The 14008-nt window shown below is 45.7% G+C and overlaps 1 protein-coding gene across 2 annotated transcripts; it reads left to right on the top strand.

The window, feature by feature from the left end:
* Positions 1-5829: 5829 nt before the first annotated feature.
* PDIK1L (PDLIM1 interacting kinase 1 like) lies at positions 5830-13020 on the top strand. Of its 2 annotated transcripts, none has more exons than XM_056847678.1 (3): positions 5830-5890; positions 9685-9986; positions 12186-13020. In XM_056847678.1, exons 2-3 carry the CDS (start codon positions 9702-9704, stop codon positions 12924-12926), a joined length of 1026 nt encoding a protein of 341 aa, XP_056703656.1. In that variant the 5' UTR covers positions 5830-5890; positions 9685-9701; the 3' UTR covers positions 12927-13020. The 2 variants fall into 2 exon arrangements, with proteins under 2 accessions (XP_056703656.1, XP_056703657.1); XM_056847679.1 differs by having other exon boundaries at positions 9685-10002; positions 12553-13020.
* Positions 13021-14008: the final 988 nt, after the last annotated feature.

Below are 14008 nucleotides of genomic sequence, written 5' to 3'. Positions count from 1 at the left end.
AATACATGCCTCTGTTGTCATCTTATGTGACCTCTGGGCCATTATCACCTATGCAGATGGGTGTTCCATGAACAGAGTCAGTGTTCTCATATTACGTAGCGTTGCTATGGCACCTCGGACAGTGTATGAGTTTTCGGTTATTTTTAAAAAACAAGCCTGCCAGGTAGACCTGTACAATTACTCCCATACTGAAGGCAGGTGAGCCTGTTATCTAAGGGTAATGTTCCTCCCTATATGGATTCTCTGGTTAGTCCAAAGTAATGTAGAATCTGTATGCATTCAAGATTTAATTGCCCTTTTTCAATTATTTGGCTGCAATATGCTAAGGGTTATACCATGTTTTAACAAATAGTCCGCATTTTCTCGAGCAACTTTGGAGCAAAAGGATCAGTTCCTCTTAGAGGACTCTGACCCTGAGCATACTTGTTGCTCGTTTTGTGGAGGCTGCAGAGATTTGAAGGGTGTTTTTAGAGATGGGTCTTATTTAAGTTTTATTGTTCAAGACCTTGGCCTGAAAACGGGGGGGGGGAGGAGAGAGAGAGAGAGAGAGAGAGAGAGAGAGAGAGAGAGAGAGAGAGAGAGAGAGAGAGAGAGAGAGAGAGAAAGAAAGAAAGAAAGAGAGAAAGAAAAGGCAGGTGAGCCATTAGTCTTCTTTTCTTACAAAACAAATAGGCAGGTAAGGAGAGATTTGAATGGAGTTCTAGTGGGGGGGGGAAGCAGGGCAGAATCTGTAGCAGGGAGAAAGAATTTTGCAGGCTCATTTGGTGAACGGGCATGAAAATGTGTACACAGATCAAGCTGCCTGAATGAGGCCATGCTCTCAGTTCCCTAGGAATCTTGCCTCTTCAAAGGTAAACACAATAAAGCAAGAAACCAGCATTTATTCCATCATAAGCTTTTTTTAGTCAGAACTTCCTACATCTGGCCCATGAATGCTTACGTTACAATATATTTTGATAGTCTCTAAGGTACCACCAGATTCCCGTTTTCTTTTGCAGCTACATACTATCACAGCTGCCCATCTGGAATTGTCTTCAAAGCCAACACCAGGGAATTCTGTTTATATGGCAGCCTGAGCCACCAGCAGCCTCCTTTTGTTGCCTGCCCGACAAATCCTGAACCTCCTATATATACACAGGATCAAACCTGTTTCTCCAGGTCAATTGATCCAGAATTAATACCCCTGATGGTTCCACGCTAAGATGCTGCAAACTTCACAGCAAGCAGGTTCAGCAAGCAACGACACTGTGTGCGACCTCTGCTACTGCTGGTGGGCTGAGCCTCAGAACTGTTCACCTTACCATTGTCTGCTTCAGTAACTGCTAAACAGCTTTGCGGCTGTCCAGTTCTTCCTTGCAATCCTCTTTCTGCATCTACACTCTGAAATTGACCCCCCCCCCCAGATCATTGACAAGGGGGTCAGGTAACTAAATTACATGGGGGTGAGGTGTAGAAGAACATAAGACGGTTCATGCTGGATCAGCTCAAGGTCCATCAAGTCCAGTAGTCTGTTCACAGTGGCCAACCAGGTGCCGCTAGGAAGCCCACAAACAAGACGACTGCAGCAGCATTGTCCTGTCTGTGTTCCACAGCACCTAATAGGCATGCTCCTCTGATCCTGGAGAGAACAGGTATGCATCATGACTAGTATCCATTTTTACTAGTAGCCATGAATAGCCCTCCATGAACATGTCCACCCCTCTCTCAAAGCCTTCCAAGTTGGCAGCTATCATTACATCCTGGGGCAGGGAGTTCCACAATTTAACTATGCGTTGTGTGAAGAAATACTTCCTTTTATCTGTTTTGAATCTCTCACCCTCCAGCTTCAGCAGATGACTCCACGTTCTGGTATTAAGAGGGAGAAATCCCATAAGGCTGTGTTAAAATGTGCATGCATAAAATAACCTCACAAATCAAATAGTAAAACTTGCTAAAAATTCGTGTTTATTAATAATCAGTGGTTAACTGATTAATTTGCTCACTGGGTGGCTGCTTAGTGATAAGTAGCCATGACAGATCTGTGGGGGTGGGGCCTAAGACTCAGGCTGTGTGAGAAGGTGAAATACCGTCAATTGCACTGTACTGTAATTTTTTAATGCAAAAATGATCCTGATGAACAGTACTGAACTGCTCCAAAACAGATGAACACCCCAGTGAAAAACTGGTTCCTTGCTTACCCATCAGAACTTGAGCCACACCAGCACATATTTGAGCATCCTTATATTCATGTTCTCACTGATCATTACAACAATTAGGCCTAATTGCAGGAGACAAAAATTTATCCTTCTCGGCAAAAACTGCATTGCTGACAAGCCAGAAGCTGCTAATGTGAAGGAAATGGCAAAAATAGTTATCGCTGAGGGAACCTTGGCGATATTTAGTATTTACATAGAATGCCACAAACAGCCCCCAAAACAGGAAACCTTACAACAGTCATGTAAGGTGGGCCAGTAGTACTACCCCTATTTTATAGTACTGAAATGAGTTTTGAACCAGGGACTTGCTGACTCACAGCTCTTTCCCACTGAAGGTTATAGACAACCAAATCAAGATTAGGTGCCATCCTATGCATGTTTTACTCAGAAGTACCACTGTATTCAATAGGACTTATTCCAGGAAAGTGTTTTTAGCATTGCATTCAACATCTATGAAGCTGAATTTATTTATAGTGTGATCCTGAGCAGAGTTATGCCCTTCAACATCAAGAAGACAAAAGTAATGACTACAGGAGAATTACTCAACTTTAAGGTTGACAATGAGGAAATCAAAATTGTTCAAGACTTTCTATTCCTTGGCTCCATGATCAACCAAAAGGAAGACTGCAGCCAAGAAATCAGAAAAAGACTGAATCTGGGAAGGGCAGCCGTGAAGGAGCTAGAAAAGATTCTGAAGTGTAAGGATGTGTCACTGGCAACCAAGATCAAGTAAATTCATGCCATAGTGTTCCCTATTACTATGTATAGGTGTGAAAGCTGGACAATGAAGAAAGCTGATAGGAAGAAAGTAGAATTCTTTGAAATGTGGTGTTGGAGGAGAGTGTTAAGGATACTGAGGACTGCCAAAAAAACAAATCAGTGGGTTATAGATCAAATCAGGCCTGAACTGACCCTAGAAGCTAAAATGACTAAACTGAGGCGGTCATACTTTGGTCACATTATGAGAAGACAAGAGTCACTGGAAAAGACAATCATGCTTGGAAAAGCTGTAGGCAGCAGGAAAAGAGGAAGACCCAACAAGAGATGGATTACTCTATAAAGTAAGCCATGGCCCTCAGTTTGCAAGACCTGAACAAGGCTGTTAAGGATAGGATGTTTGGGAAGACATTGATTCATAGGGTCGCCATGAGTCAGAAGCAACTTGACGGCACTTAACACACACAGGCTATGGGCTTGGAAGAGTGTCACTGTGCTTAGGACCACACTGCTACTTAACTCTTATGGCCTTACCTGATTTTAGAACTGTGCTCTACAGAGGATGATTCATAGTTTTCTAGTGAATCACACCACTGCATGAAAAGCACCACCACACACAGACAGCCCTGTTGTAATATAACCATTCCACACCTCCAGACCAAAAAGATGCCCAAATCTACACCATGAAAGAGTAGTTAGCAGCTTTGGGAGTTGCACAGAATGTTCCCCAGTGCAGCTTTCCCCTTCCAGCACTGCCACAGCAGGAGAATCTCTGCTCAGCAGAGTTCTCCCTTCTCTCCAGGTCTTGGACCACAAGACTCTGCCTTCTTCCCGGTAACTTGCTCCAGTCAACAAAGGCAGATGTTGAAAAAGAATTCGTTAGAGGATTTCAAGATGAAATGGCAACCAATGTATGATAAATCCCTTTCTGCGCCTAACGTTTTTGTAAGAACTAGAATACAGATATAGATTACCATCTGGTGTTGAGTATTAGAAAATGATAATTTCAGTTAACGGTTAGAATTAAGGTAATCAGTCAAGTAAAACAATGTATTTCATAAGGGAATTACAAATCAATGTATTTTATAAGGGAATTGTTAATTGTTTGGGGGCATTATAATGATCTAGTAGTTCTTGATTTTAATGGGTAAAACTGAAGTTGAGGAACAAATGTATTACTTTGTAAACTTGGACACAGACACGTGCCTGTTCTCTTTTTATTATCTTTTCCCGTTTCTGTATAAAATAAAAAGTATAATAAAAAACAAAACCAAGGCAGGCGTGTAGGCTGCTGTGGCAAGCCATTTTCGGATGCAAGCCTCTCCTCCCGTAGAGCACCCGGCACCATTCAACCTTCTCCTTCATGAATGCACAGGCGACCCCCGCCCCCATTCCACATGGATAAATGATTTCCCTCTAATAGCTACAAATCGAAGGCCGGGTCCCTTTAAGGGAAGATACCAACAGCTCTCCATCCTCTGGGGTGAGCAAGATCTCACCATACGATTGCAACCTTTATGTGCCTGCAGCAGCCAGAGAAACATGTCCCATACAATGGGGGTAACAAAAGGTACCCCCGGCCTGTCTGGCAGAGCGACAGGCTGCTGTTCTTAGGGGAAGCCGATTGCTTCCCCCTGCTTTCTTAAAGGCGGTTCCCTTAAGAGGGTTCCAATTTCTTAGAACAAGAACAAGGAAAAAAAGACCGGCAACCTCTTAATTGCAGAAGACAACCCCAATATGAGAAAGGCGCCGCACCCCAGCGGGGAGAGCCGGACCTCCGGGTGACAGCCGCGGTAGGTCTTTTGCAGAGGGCGAGGCGAGCAAGCAGGGGGCAGCACGCCAGAGGCGGGAGGGGAGGCGAAGCGGCTCGCGCCAGTTGCAAAAGGGCCCGAGCACCTCCCCCCGGGTGGGTCGGTCAATGATGCGCGCAGGCAGGGCCCCCCGCCGCCCTCTTTGCACAGGCGACGGGCGTTTCTGGGCCATCACCTGCAAGAGACGCCTTGCCGTCCTCCGCGCGCCGATGCTGGCTTTTGTTAACGGAGAAGGGCTTGACTAAGGCTCTGCACGAGCCCCGGGGTCCCTCGCTGCGCCCAGCCCCCTTCCCGCACAACCTCCCTTTGCAGTTCACTCGTGCATGTGTGCAAATCCAGCGTCGCCGTCGGCTGTGCCGCGTGATTTCCACCCACCCCCCGTCGCAAAAGAAAAAGCACCTTTTAAAAATTGCTGCCATCACGGGAATTCACGATCCTCGCTGCAAAAGCAAGCAAGCCCCCTTTCCACCCGCGGAAAAATAACCTCGAGTATAACTGCAATAATAAATTAATAATCAACATCGCAGCGACTCGCGATCCCCAACGCACAAAAAGCCACACGCGATAAATAAATCATAAGTTATAGCGACTTCAGGGCAAAAAGGAGCCACAAGGAAACAATATTAGAAGCTAATAAAAATAGCAATCCGCGATCTCCACTACAAAAAACACACAATCGATTTTAATTATAATAAATGAGTCGCTCTCCTCGCAACTCGCGTTCCCCTATTGCAAAAGGAACAAGGGGAGAAAAAAAAATATTTAAAAAACAATAAAACCCTCGCCGCAGCTCCGACCACCCCTAACGGTGCTCGAGAATCCGCTCCTGCTCGCAACGCGCCTAGCTGCACGGCGAAAGAGAGCGAGCGGAGAACGCACAGACACAGCTGGCAGCGGCAGCCAATAGGAAGCCCGGTAGGCCGCGCATGAGAACCAATCCGATGGAGGGAAGGTGGAGCTGGGTTCCGCGGGAGGGGGGGCCGCGGAGGCGAGGGCGCGCCGCTCTGTCAAGGAGAGCGTGACTGCGCGTGCGCGCGAGCTGCTTGGGAAGGGGGTGTGTCGGCGCACCGGGAGAGCGAGAGAGAGGGAGAAGTCGGTGGGGGGGTGGGGGAAGGGAGCCCGATAATGGCGGCCAAGAGTAGAGAAGGCAGCGGCGGCGACTCTGAGGTAAAGCCGTCAGAATATGGCCCCGGCTCGGCTGCAGGCCTGGCGCTCGGGCCTTGACAGTGAGCGGGGCCCGGAGGTGCCTCCCTTGACAGGCCGGCCAGGAAGCGGTGATGCTTGCGAGGCCTCTGGCCTACCTGAGGGAAGAAGCCGCAGCGACAGGCCTGGCGCTGGGCCGCGCGCCCCGGAGGAGGCCTGCGCCAGGCCTGGCTCGAACCCCCCCTCCCCTCCTGCGGCCCGTTTTTGCGTTCTCGGGCGGTTTGGTCAGTCGCGTGTGTGCGGAGGTTCACACGTGTCCTCTGGCTTGGCCCCCGAGCGTGCGCTGGGACCTGTTTGGGGCTGCTCTTCTGCAGGGGGCCTTTCAGGGTGTTGAGGCAAGATGGCAAAATGTTCGCGCGTCGCCTCTTGCAACAGCTTCACCTGTAGATCAAGCGCAAGAGGCTTGTTTCGTTTTTTTAAGGCCGCTTTCCTGGGCAACCGTACCAGCAAGGCCCCCAAGTCGACCAAGGTTTCTTAAACTAGTATGCCAATGTGATGTGTGTGTGTGTTGCAAAACATGTATTTGTACTATACGCAACAGTGATACACTAGAGTGGCAGAATGGCAGCTCAAGCCTGTGAGTGTTTATTCAGACATAAATCCCACTATACTCGTTAGGGATTGCCTCCAAGTAAGTATGTGTGTGTGTGGGGGGACGACGACGACTGCAATCTTAAGTTGTTGTAGAGGCAGGCGTTGGTGACAGCTTTGTGTACCTTCTAACTAGCAAGTGAAGATTGACATCCAGATATAATACGCTGTATAAAATAATCTCCTGCGGTTGTGTGGCATCCAGATATAATACGCTGTATAAAATAATCTGCTGTTGTGTGACATCCAGATATAATACGCTGTATAAAATCTCCTGCAGTTGTGTGACATCCAGATATAATACGCTGTATAAAATAATCTCCGGCTGTTGTGTGGGGGTTCCAAAGATCTTCTGTCTACAGTGGGCTGAATCGCTTAAGCTTCAGCATTGTTGCGGCATCAGGTACACTCAGAGCATTCACTGCACCCAAGTTCATGTTCTTGCAGGAGGGTGGGTCACAGAAGGTGCATGTGCTGATGATGTATCCTCTCTTTGGTGGCTGTGAAAGGTAGGGGTCCCTTGCTTCTGGTTGTACATTAGGATATCCTTTTTTTTAAAGCTTATGTTCTGGATCTGACTGCATTTAGTGTTCCTTGCAGAAGCTTTTTGGAAAACTTTCTTCAAAGTACGCATTGTCATAGGACTTAGAAAACATATGCAAACCCCCCCCCCCACACACACACACACAAAACACAGTCACTGTGTACTCCCTCCAGTCAGGCTTCCAGTTCTCTGTATACATGTTTGCCATGTGAAGTTGCCTCGCTTCAAAAAAGTTGATTGGGGGCAAGATTCGGGTTGTGTGCTGATAGCAAGGGCAATGAACATTAACTGGCAAGAATGAGGGAGCAGCTGAGAGCACGCTGTGCTGGGTAAGAGGAGAGAGGAGGCAAGGGAGGGCTTTTATGTGGAGAGTTATATGTATACATACCTTGCACCAACTTGTTCCTCAGTACATTATGCCTCCTTGTGCTCAGCTTGCTCAAGTCTGGCACCAGTTCGATTATAACTCTTGCTCCTCCTCGTCCCATCATAGAAGGGGCCATAGCTCAGTGTTAGAGCATCTGCTTGGCATGCAGAAGGTCCCAGGTTCAATCCCCAGCATCTCCAGTTGAAGGGACTAGGCAAGTAGGTGATGTGAAAGACCTCCACCTGAGACCCTGGAGAGCCGCTGCTGGTCAGAGTAGACAATACTGACTTTGACGGCCCAAGCGTCTGATTCAGTATAAGGCAGCTTCATGTGTAGAACAGAATTTGAGTTGAGAAGCACCTTAAAGGCCAACAACATTTTCCAAGGTTAAAACTCACTTTGTCAGATATAAATTTTGTTCTACTACTGCAGACTAACATGGCTACCCACCTGAAACACTCTTCCTGTCATACGACTGTGATGTTGCATGGCTGTGATGTCACATGACTTTCCTATCATGTGCTTGCAGCTCGATGGGTCCCATGCTGCTGCCTGGGGGTTGAAGGTGGGTCCTGTATCTAGAGAGATGGAAGCCCAGTGCCATATGGAATATGTCCCACCTGTCCTCTATATAGTTTCCCCTTTAACTTCTTTATTGTAATAAATGTGTTTTCATTTTACTATATGGGCAACAGCCACCATTGCTAGATACAGCACTGTCCACTGGTGTTAGATGGCAAAAATTGGGTAGAGAGGTCAACAATGGTGGAAGCATGTTTGGATCCACTCCAATCTGGTTTCAGGCCTGGTCATGGGACTGAAACAACCTTGGTTGCCCTGGTGGGCGACCTGTACCAGGAGATGGACAGGGGGAATCTGGCCCTGTTGATTTTTCTGGACCTCTTGGCGGCCTTTGATATAATTGATCATGGTATCCTTCCAGATCATCTGTCAGGGTTGGGACTGGGGAGGTACTGCACTGTGGTGGTTTTGGGCCTACTTTGATGGTAGGTTTCAGAGTGTGGTCCTGGGGTGCTGCTGCTCCGCCCCTTGGTCGGTGGCCTGTGGGGTCCCACAAGGTTCTGTTTTGTCCCCCATGCTTTTCAACATCTATATAAAACTGCTGGGAGAGGTCATCTAGAGATTTGGACTGAGTTGCCACCAACATGCAGATGACACTCAGCTCTGTCTCATTCTTCCAGCAGATCCCAAGGAGACTGTGAGCAAGTGCCTGGTGGCAGTTTTGGGATGGATGAGGGCTAACAAGGTAAAACTTAAGTCCCAACAAAATGGAAGTGCTGCTGGTGGGGGAAAGTTTAGATCCAGGAATTGGGATATCTCCTGTTATGGATGGAGTTGAATTCCCCCAAAGGAGCAGATTCGTAGCTTTGGAGAAGCTTGTGGACCTGAATCTCCCGTTGGATGAACAGGTGGCAGTGGTGGCCAGGGGTGTCCTTCTGCAACTTCATCTGGTGAGCTGGCTGTGGCCCTTCCTGGGCAAGCAAGATCTGGCCAGTGTCGTGCATGCTATGGTAACATCCAGATTAGATTACTGCAGTGTGCTCTGCATTGGGCGGCCCTTGAAGACTGTCCAGAAGCTAGAGTTGGTACAGGATGCTGTTGCCAGAATGTTTACTGGAGTGGGTTGTAGGGATCATACCACTCCAGTTTTGTTCTATCTATACTAGTTCCAATTGCTTCTGGACTCAGATCTAGGTATTGACCTTTAAAGCCCTACATGGCTTGGGGCCAGCATACCCTTCTCCCTTATGAACCAATCCATCTACTCTTGTCATCTTCAGAGACCCTGCTTCAAGTGCCCCCACCGTCTGAAATTAGAGAGGTGGCAACCCAGGAGAGGTCCTTCTTGGTTGTAGCACTGAAACTTTGGAATGCTCTCCCAGGGTGATTTATCTGTCTCCTTCTATCGTTGTCTTCTGCCAGTGGGTGAATACCATTTTGCTTGTCTTGGTGTACCTCCAGTAACTCTTATTGGCCTTTCTTCCCTAGTCATGATATATGTCTGTATGTTTTTATTGAATTGTTTAAATATATATCTCATTTTAAATGCCATTTTAATGTTTTAAATATTTTGATGTTTGCCACATTCAGGACCCTATTTGGGTGAAAAGGTGACACAGAAATGTTTTAAATAAATAAAATATCTACAGTACCAGTGAAAGGTCTTTAATATTTTACAGGATGCAAATCAATCACAAGTTTCTTAGTTTTTTCTACTCTTTTTTTCCCTTCTAGACACCTTGACCTTGAAGATGGTGAGTAGCCAGCCAAAATACGATCTAATACGGGAGGTTGGCCGTGGCAGCTATGGTGTGGTATATGAAGCAGTGGTGAGGAAGACCTTGGCACGTGTTGCAGTGAAAAAGATTCGGTGCCATGCTCCGGAGAACGTAGAACTAGCCCTGCGTGAGTTTTGGGCGCTTAGCAGCATCAAGAGCCAACACCCAAACATAATCCACCTGGAAGAATGCGTCTTGCAAAAAGACGGCATGGTGCAGAAGATGTCCCATGGGTCCAGCTCCTCTCTTTATTTACAGGTAAAGGAGGCCGCAGGTAACAGAACAGAGGTTGGAAACTGTTTACTTACTGAGCAGGAGAAGAGCAGGCTGCCAGGGTACACGACACCACCTCGTATTAGGTTTTGAAAGGCCCCTTTATTTGCTTCTTTGTATTCTGCAGTTGCAGCCATGCTCACAGGCTGGACAGAAGTCACACAGCTAAGCAGTTTAAAACAGAGGTGTCGAACTCAATTGTTATGAGGGCCAGATATGACATAAATGTTACATGGTTGGGCTGGGCCATGCCTTACCAGCCCAGATTGGGACTTGGGAGGGGGTGGCTCGCAGGCCAGATAAAAGCTCTCGGGGCCGGATCTGGCCCTCAGGCCTTTTGTTGACAGCCCTGGTTTAAAACTTAAGGGAAAACGCCCTACGCAATTGTAATGTGGATGTCTGATCTTAGCAAAGTCATCTTGGTGGGTGCAAGGAGAAGCTTGTAAATATAGCTCTTTTTCAACTATTTTTCTAAACTTCATCTGTGCTTGAAAGAGGAACTAAGTATAGGAAGCCACTGTTGAAAATTCTGCTGTTTAAAGGCAGTAGGTCTTCCTACATTGCTGAGTGGGTGATTAGAATGGGGATTACTGACTGTTGTGCCACCACAGCATTGCAAAACCCAATGTTAGCATGACAGTAATATCAGTGGTATTGTATTGAGAGCTATTTTCAGAGTCATTCATGGAAAAGATGCACATAACCTTTTCCATTGTCATTTGACATAAAATGTAGAGTTTATGTAAAATGGCATTAACAACTGTTGCTTAACAATCTCCATTTCACTCATCGATTAGGAAGTTAGTAAATAGCGATCACCACTTCAAAATAACTAGGAGAACAAAAGCAAGAGTCCCTGATTTTTTAGCTGTGTGTTTTGATTTTTCTATTCAGGGAGCCTGACAGCATTCACCCTTGTAGATGGGTCGTATGTTGCAGTTTCAAAGGTCAAACGAACTCTTGGCAGCCTATTAGCTGTGCTTTCTCCAGCTTCTTCATGCCTCTCCTGAGGGTACTGGAGAGAGGAGAGGCAGCGGACAGGCACCCTTTCATTGTGCTTGGATCCTCATCCTACTTCAAATCCCCTCTGCAAACTCCTAGCTTGGAAGCCTGGTTTCATAGGGAAGTGAGCAAACCATAGTTTGTTGCTTGGATGTGATGACAAACTGTGGATTGCGGCAGAGATATTTAGTTAGATTGCTGCACAAGAAAGCAGAGGGAAGTTTCCCCCAGGCATATTCGCATAACAACAGAAAGGCTTGTCTGAACTTGATCATTTGGTCAGTTCAGACAGTCCACACAAAATGGTAGTTAAGCTTCTTTAGCCATGTGAAGTTTGAACGGAGCTTCTGTGTACTGTTGTGAGCAAACTGTAGTTTGCTGTGTCTGAAACCTGGTCTAGTTTGCATTCAGGTATAAAATCAAACCATGGTTTGAAGTGGGTGTGGTGTTCTGCCGGAATTGACAAGTCTTGCTTGGTCTCCAGTCCCTAGAAATGGGGCTGCTGAGCAGATGGAAAATGAAAACTGATAAGTAGGTCTGAATCCTGGTTCGTATGTTTAGAAGCTAAAGTGGTGGCTGAAGTTAGTGTTAGCAGAAACTCTGGCTGGATGTGATACCTGAGCCAGTGTTTTCGTGGAAGTTGCTGGCTGAGAGGATGAGATGCCTGCTGCCTATGGTCCTTTGAAAGTGCTGGTTGAATACCCCTTATCCAGAATGCTTGGGACCAGAAGTGTTTCTGATTTTTTTCGGATTTTGGAATATTTGCATATACATAATGAGATATCTTGGGGATGGGACCCAAATCTAAACACAAAATTCACTTATATTTTACATACACCTTATACGCATAGCCTGAAGGCAATTTTATGCAATATTTTAGATAATTTTGTGCATGAAACAAAGTTTGTGTACATTGAACCGCATGGGGTCAGGTGTGGAATTTTCCACTTGTGGCGTCATGTCGGCGCTCAAAGTTTTGGATTTTGGAGCATTTTGGGTTAGGGATGCTCAACCTGTACTGCCAACAGTACTCTTGAAAAGGAAAATTAGGAGGAAGAACAAAATAGTATTATAAAAAAAGTCCATTAAAATACAAAATTCTCAGCATCATCCTTAGTCAAAGTTGCTTTCTTGAATTGTGCTTGTTAAAACAGTTACATGAAATGTCTTCTCATATTATAGCTTGTAGAGACCTCCTTGAAAGGTGAAATTGCCTTTGATCCCAGAAGCGCCTACTACCTTTGGTTTGTGATGGATTTCTGTGACGGGGGTGATATGAATGAATACCTCCTGTCCCGAAAGCCCAGCCGCAAGACCAATACCAGCTTTATGCTTCAGCTCAGCAGCGCCCTGGCTTTCCTGCACAAAAACCAGATCATTCACCGTGACCTCAAGCCTGACAACATCTTGATCTCTCAAAGCAGGATGGATGCCAGTGACTTGGAACCTACCTTGAAAGTAGCTGATTTTGGGCTAAGTAAGGTTTGTTCGGCTTCAGGACAAAACCCCGAAGAGCCTGTGAACGTAAACAAATGTTTTCTTTCTACAGCTTGTGGCACAGACTTCTACATGGCCCCCGAAGTTTGGGAAGGTCACTACACTGCCAAAGCAGACATCTTTGCCTTGGGGATTATAATCTGGGCGATGTTGGAAAGGATCACTTTCATAGACACAGAAACAAAGAAAGAATTGTTGGGGAGCTATGTGAGGCAAGGGACCGAAATTGTGCCTGTCGGAGAGGCGTTGCTAGAAAATCCGAAAATGGAACTGCTCATTCCCGTAAAGAAAAAGACCATGAATGCTCGTATGAAACAGTTGATTAAGGAAATGCTTGCTGCAAATCCACAAGATCGCCCAGATGCTTTTGAATTGGAACTCCGGTTAGTCAAAATTGCTTTCAAAGACAGCAGTTGGGACACGTGACCTCTGGAGGACTTTGACCTCTTGGCAGAGTTGGAGCTGTAACAATGGTGCAACTTTTTGTGGAGAAAAATCCAGACCAACCTAAATTCAAGGTGTCAGGGTTCAGTGTATTGTCCATTGCATTTTTGTTGAGTTTTTGTGGGGGGGGTGGGGGATAACTAAGCTCGACTAAGAGGCTATTCTTGATTCTTCACCCATACGTGTATATTCCCAGTTTGGATATTTCCAAGATACAGATGTCAAATTTCCTGACCAAGTGGATAATATTACAAGTTAGGAGATTGCTTTTCTAGGAATACATTATGGAGTATTTAAGACATTCCAATTTCTTACTATAGAATTTGGAACACCCATGGAAGAAATGATTTGTATGCTGGTAATGCAAATCATTTGATTTTGTAAGAGTAAAAATGTGTATATATTTATGTCAACGTGAGTGTGTCCCTCCCCCCCATGTGAAAAAAATATGCCCATTATTTATATTACCTGATATAGATTTGGCTGACTGTGGTTCATCCATAAATTCCATAAACATAAGCATTGCCTCTGCTTTTTTTTCTTGAAAGAAAAATGTGATGATTCAAGACATGCTGACTGCAATATAAAGGGGCCTCTAACTTAATTTCTTAGCTCTGAAAGCTTCCCCAGATAGTCTGACAGCACATTCCAGCAGACATTTGCTAGAACCCTGGTTAGGTCATTAATCACTCCTTTCAGCACCAGTAGGTTATTTGTTAGGCCACAGCATCATTGGTGCAAAACTTACTATTCAGCAGCAATTAGACTTCAGGATAGGTTTTAATTTGTTTTATTTTTGAAAATCTAAATCATGCGAAAGAAGAGAGTTGACTCCTGGACCCCACTAAAATCTTTGCAGTTATGAAAATTTTCCATGTGCTGGTTCTTACCACTGATGCTAATCTCATTTCTTCCACTAGCTTTTAAAGTGGTAGCTTCCATTAAGGCATATTTGTGTCATTTGCTTGCTTTGGAAAGAAAAGAACCCTGAAAATTTAGTGCATCGGTGAATTATCCACATTCAGCTATTTTTCTTCTCCAATAGAAAACATCGCCATCTTACA

This window comes from Euleptes europaea, chromosome 3 (genome assembly GCF_029931775.1).
Source record: "Euleptes europaea isolate rEulEur1 chromosome 3, rEulEur1.hap1, whole genome shotgun sequence".
Lineage (NCBI taxonomy): Eukaryota > Metazoa > Chordata > Lepidosauria > Squamata > Sphaerodactylidae > Euleptes > Euleptes europaea.
This window is presented reverse-complemented; position numbering and strand designations above follow the sequence as displayed.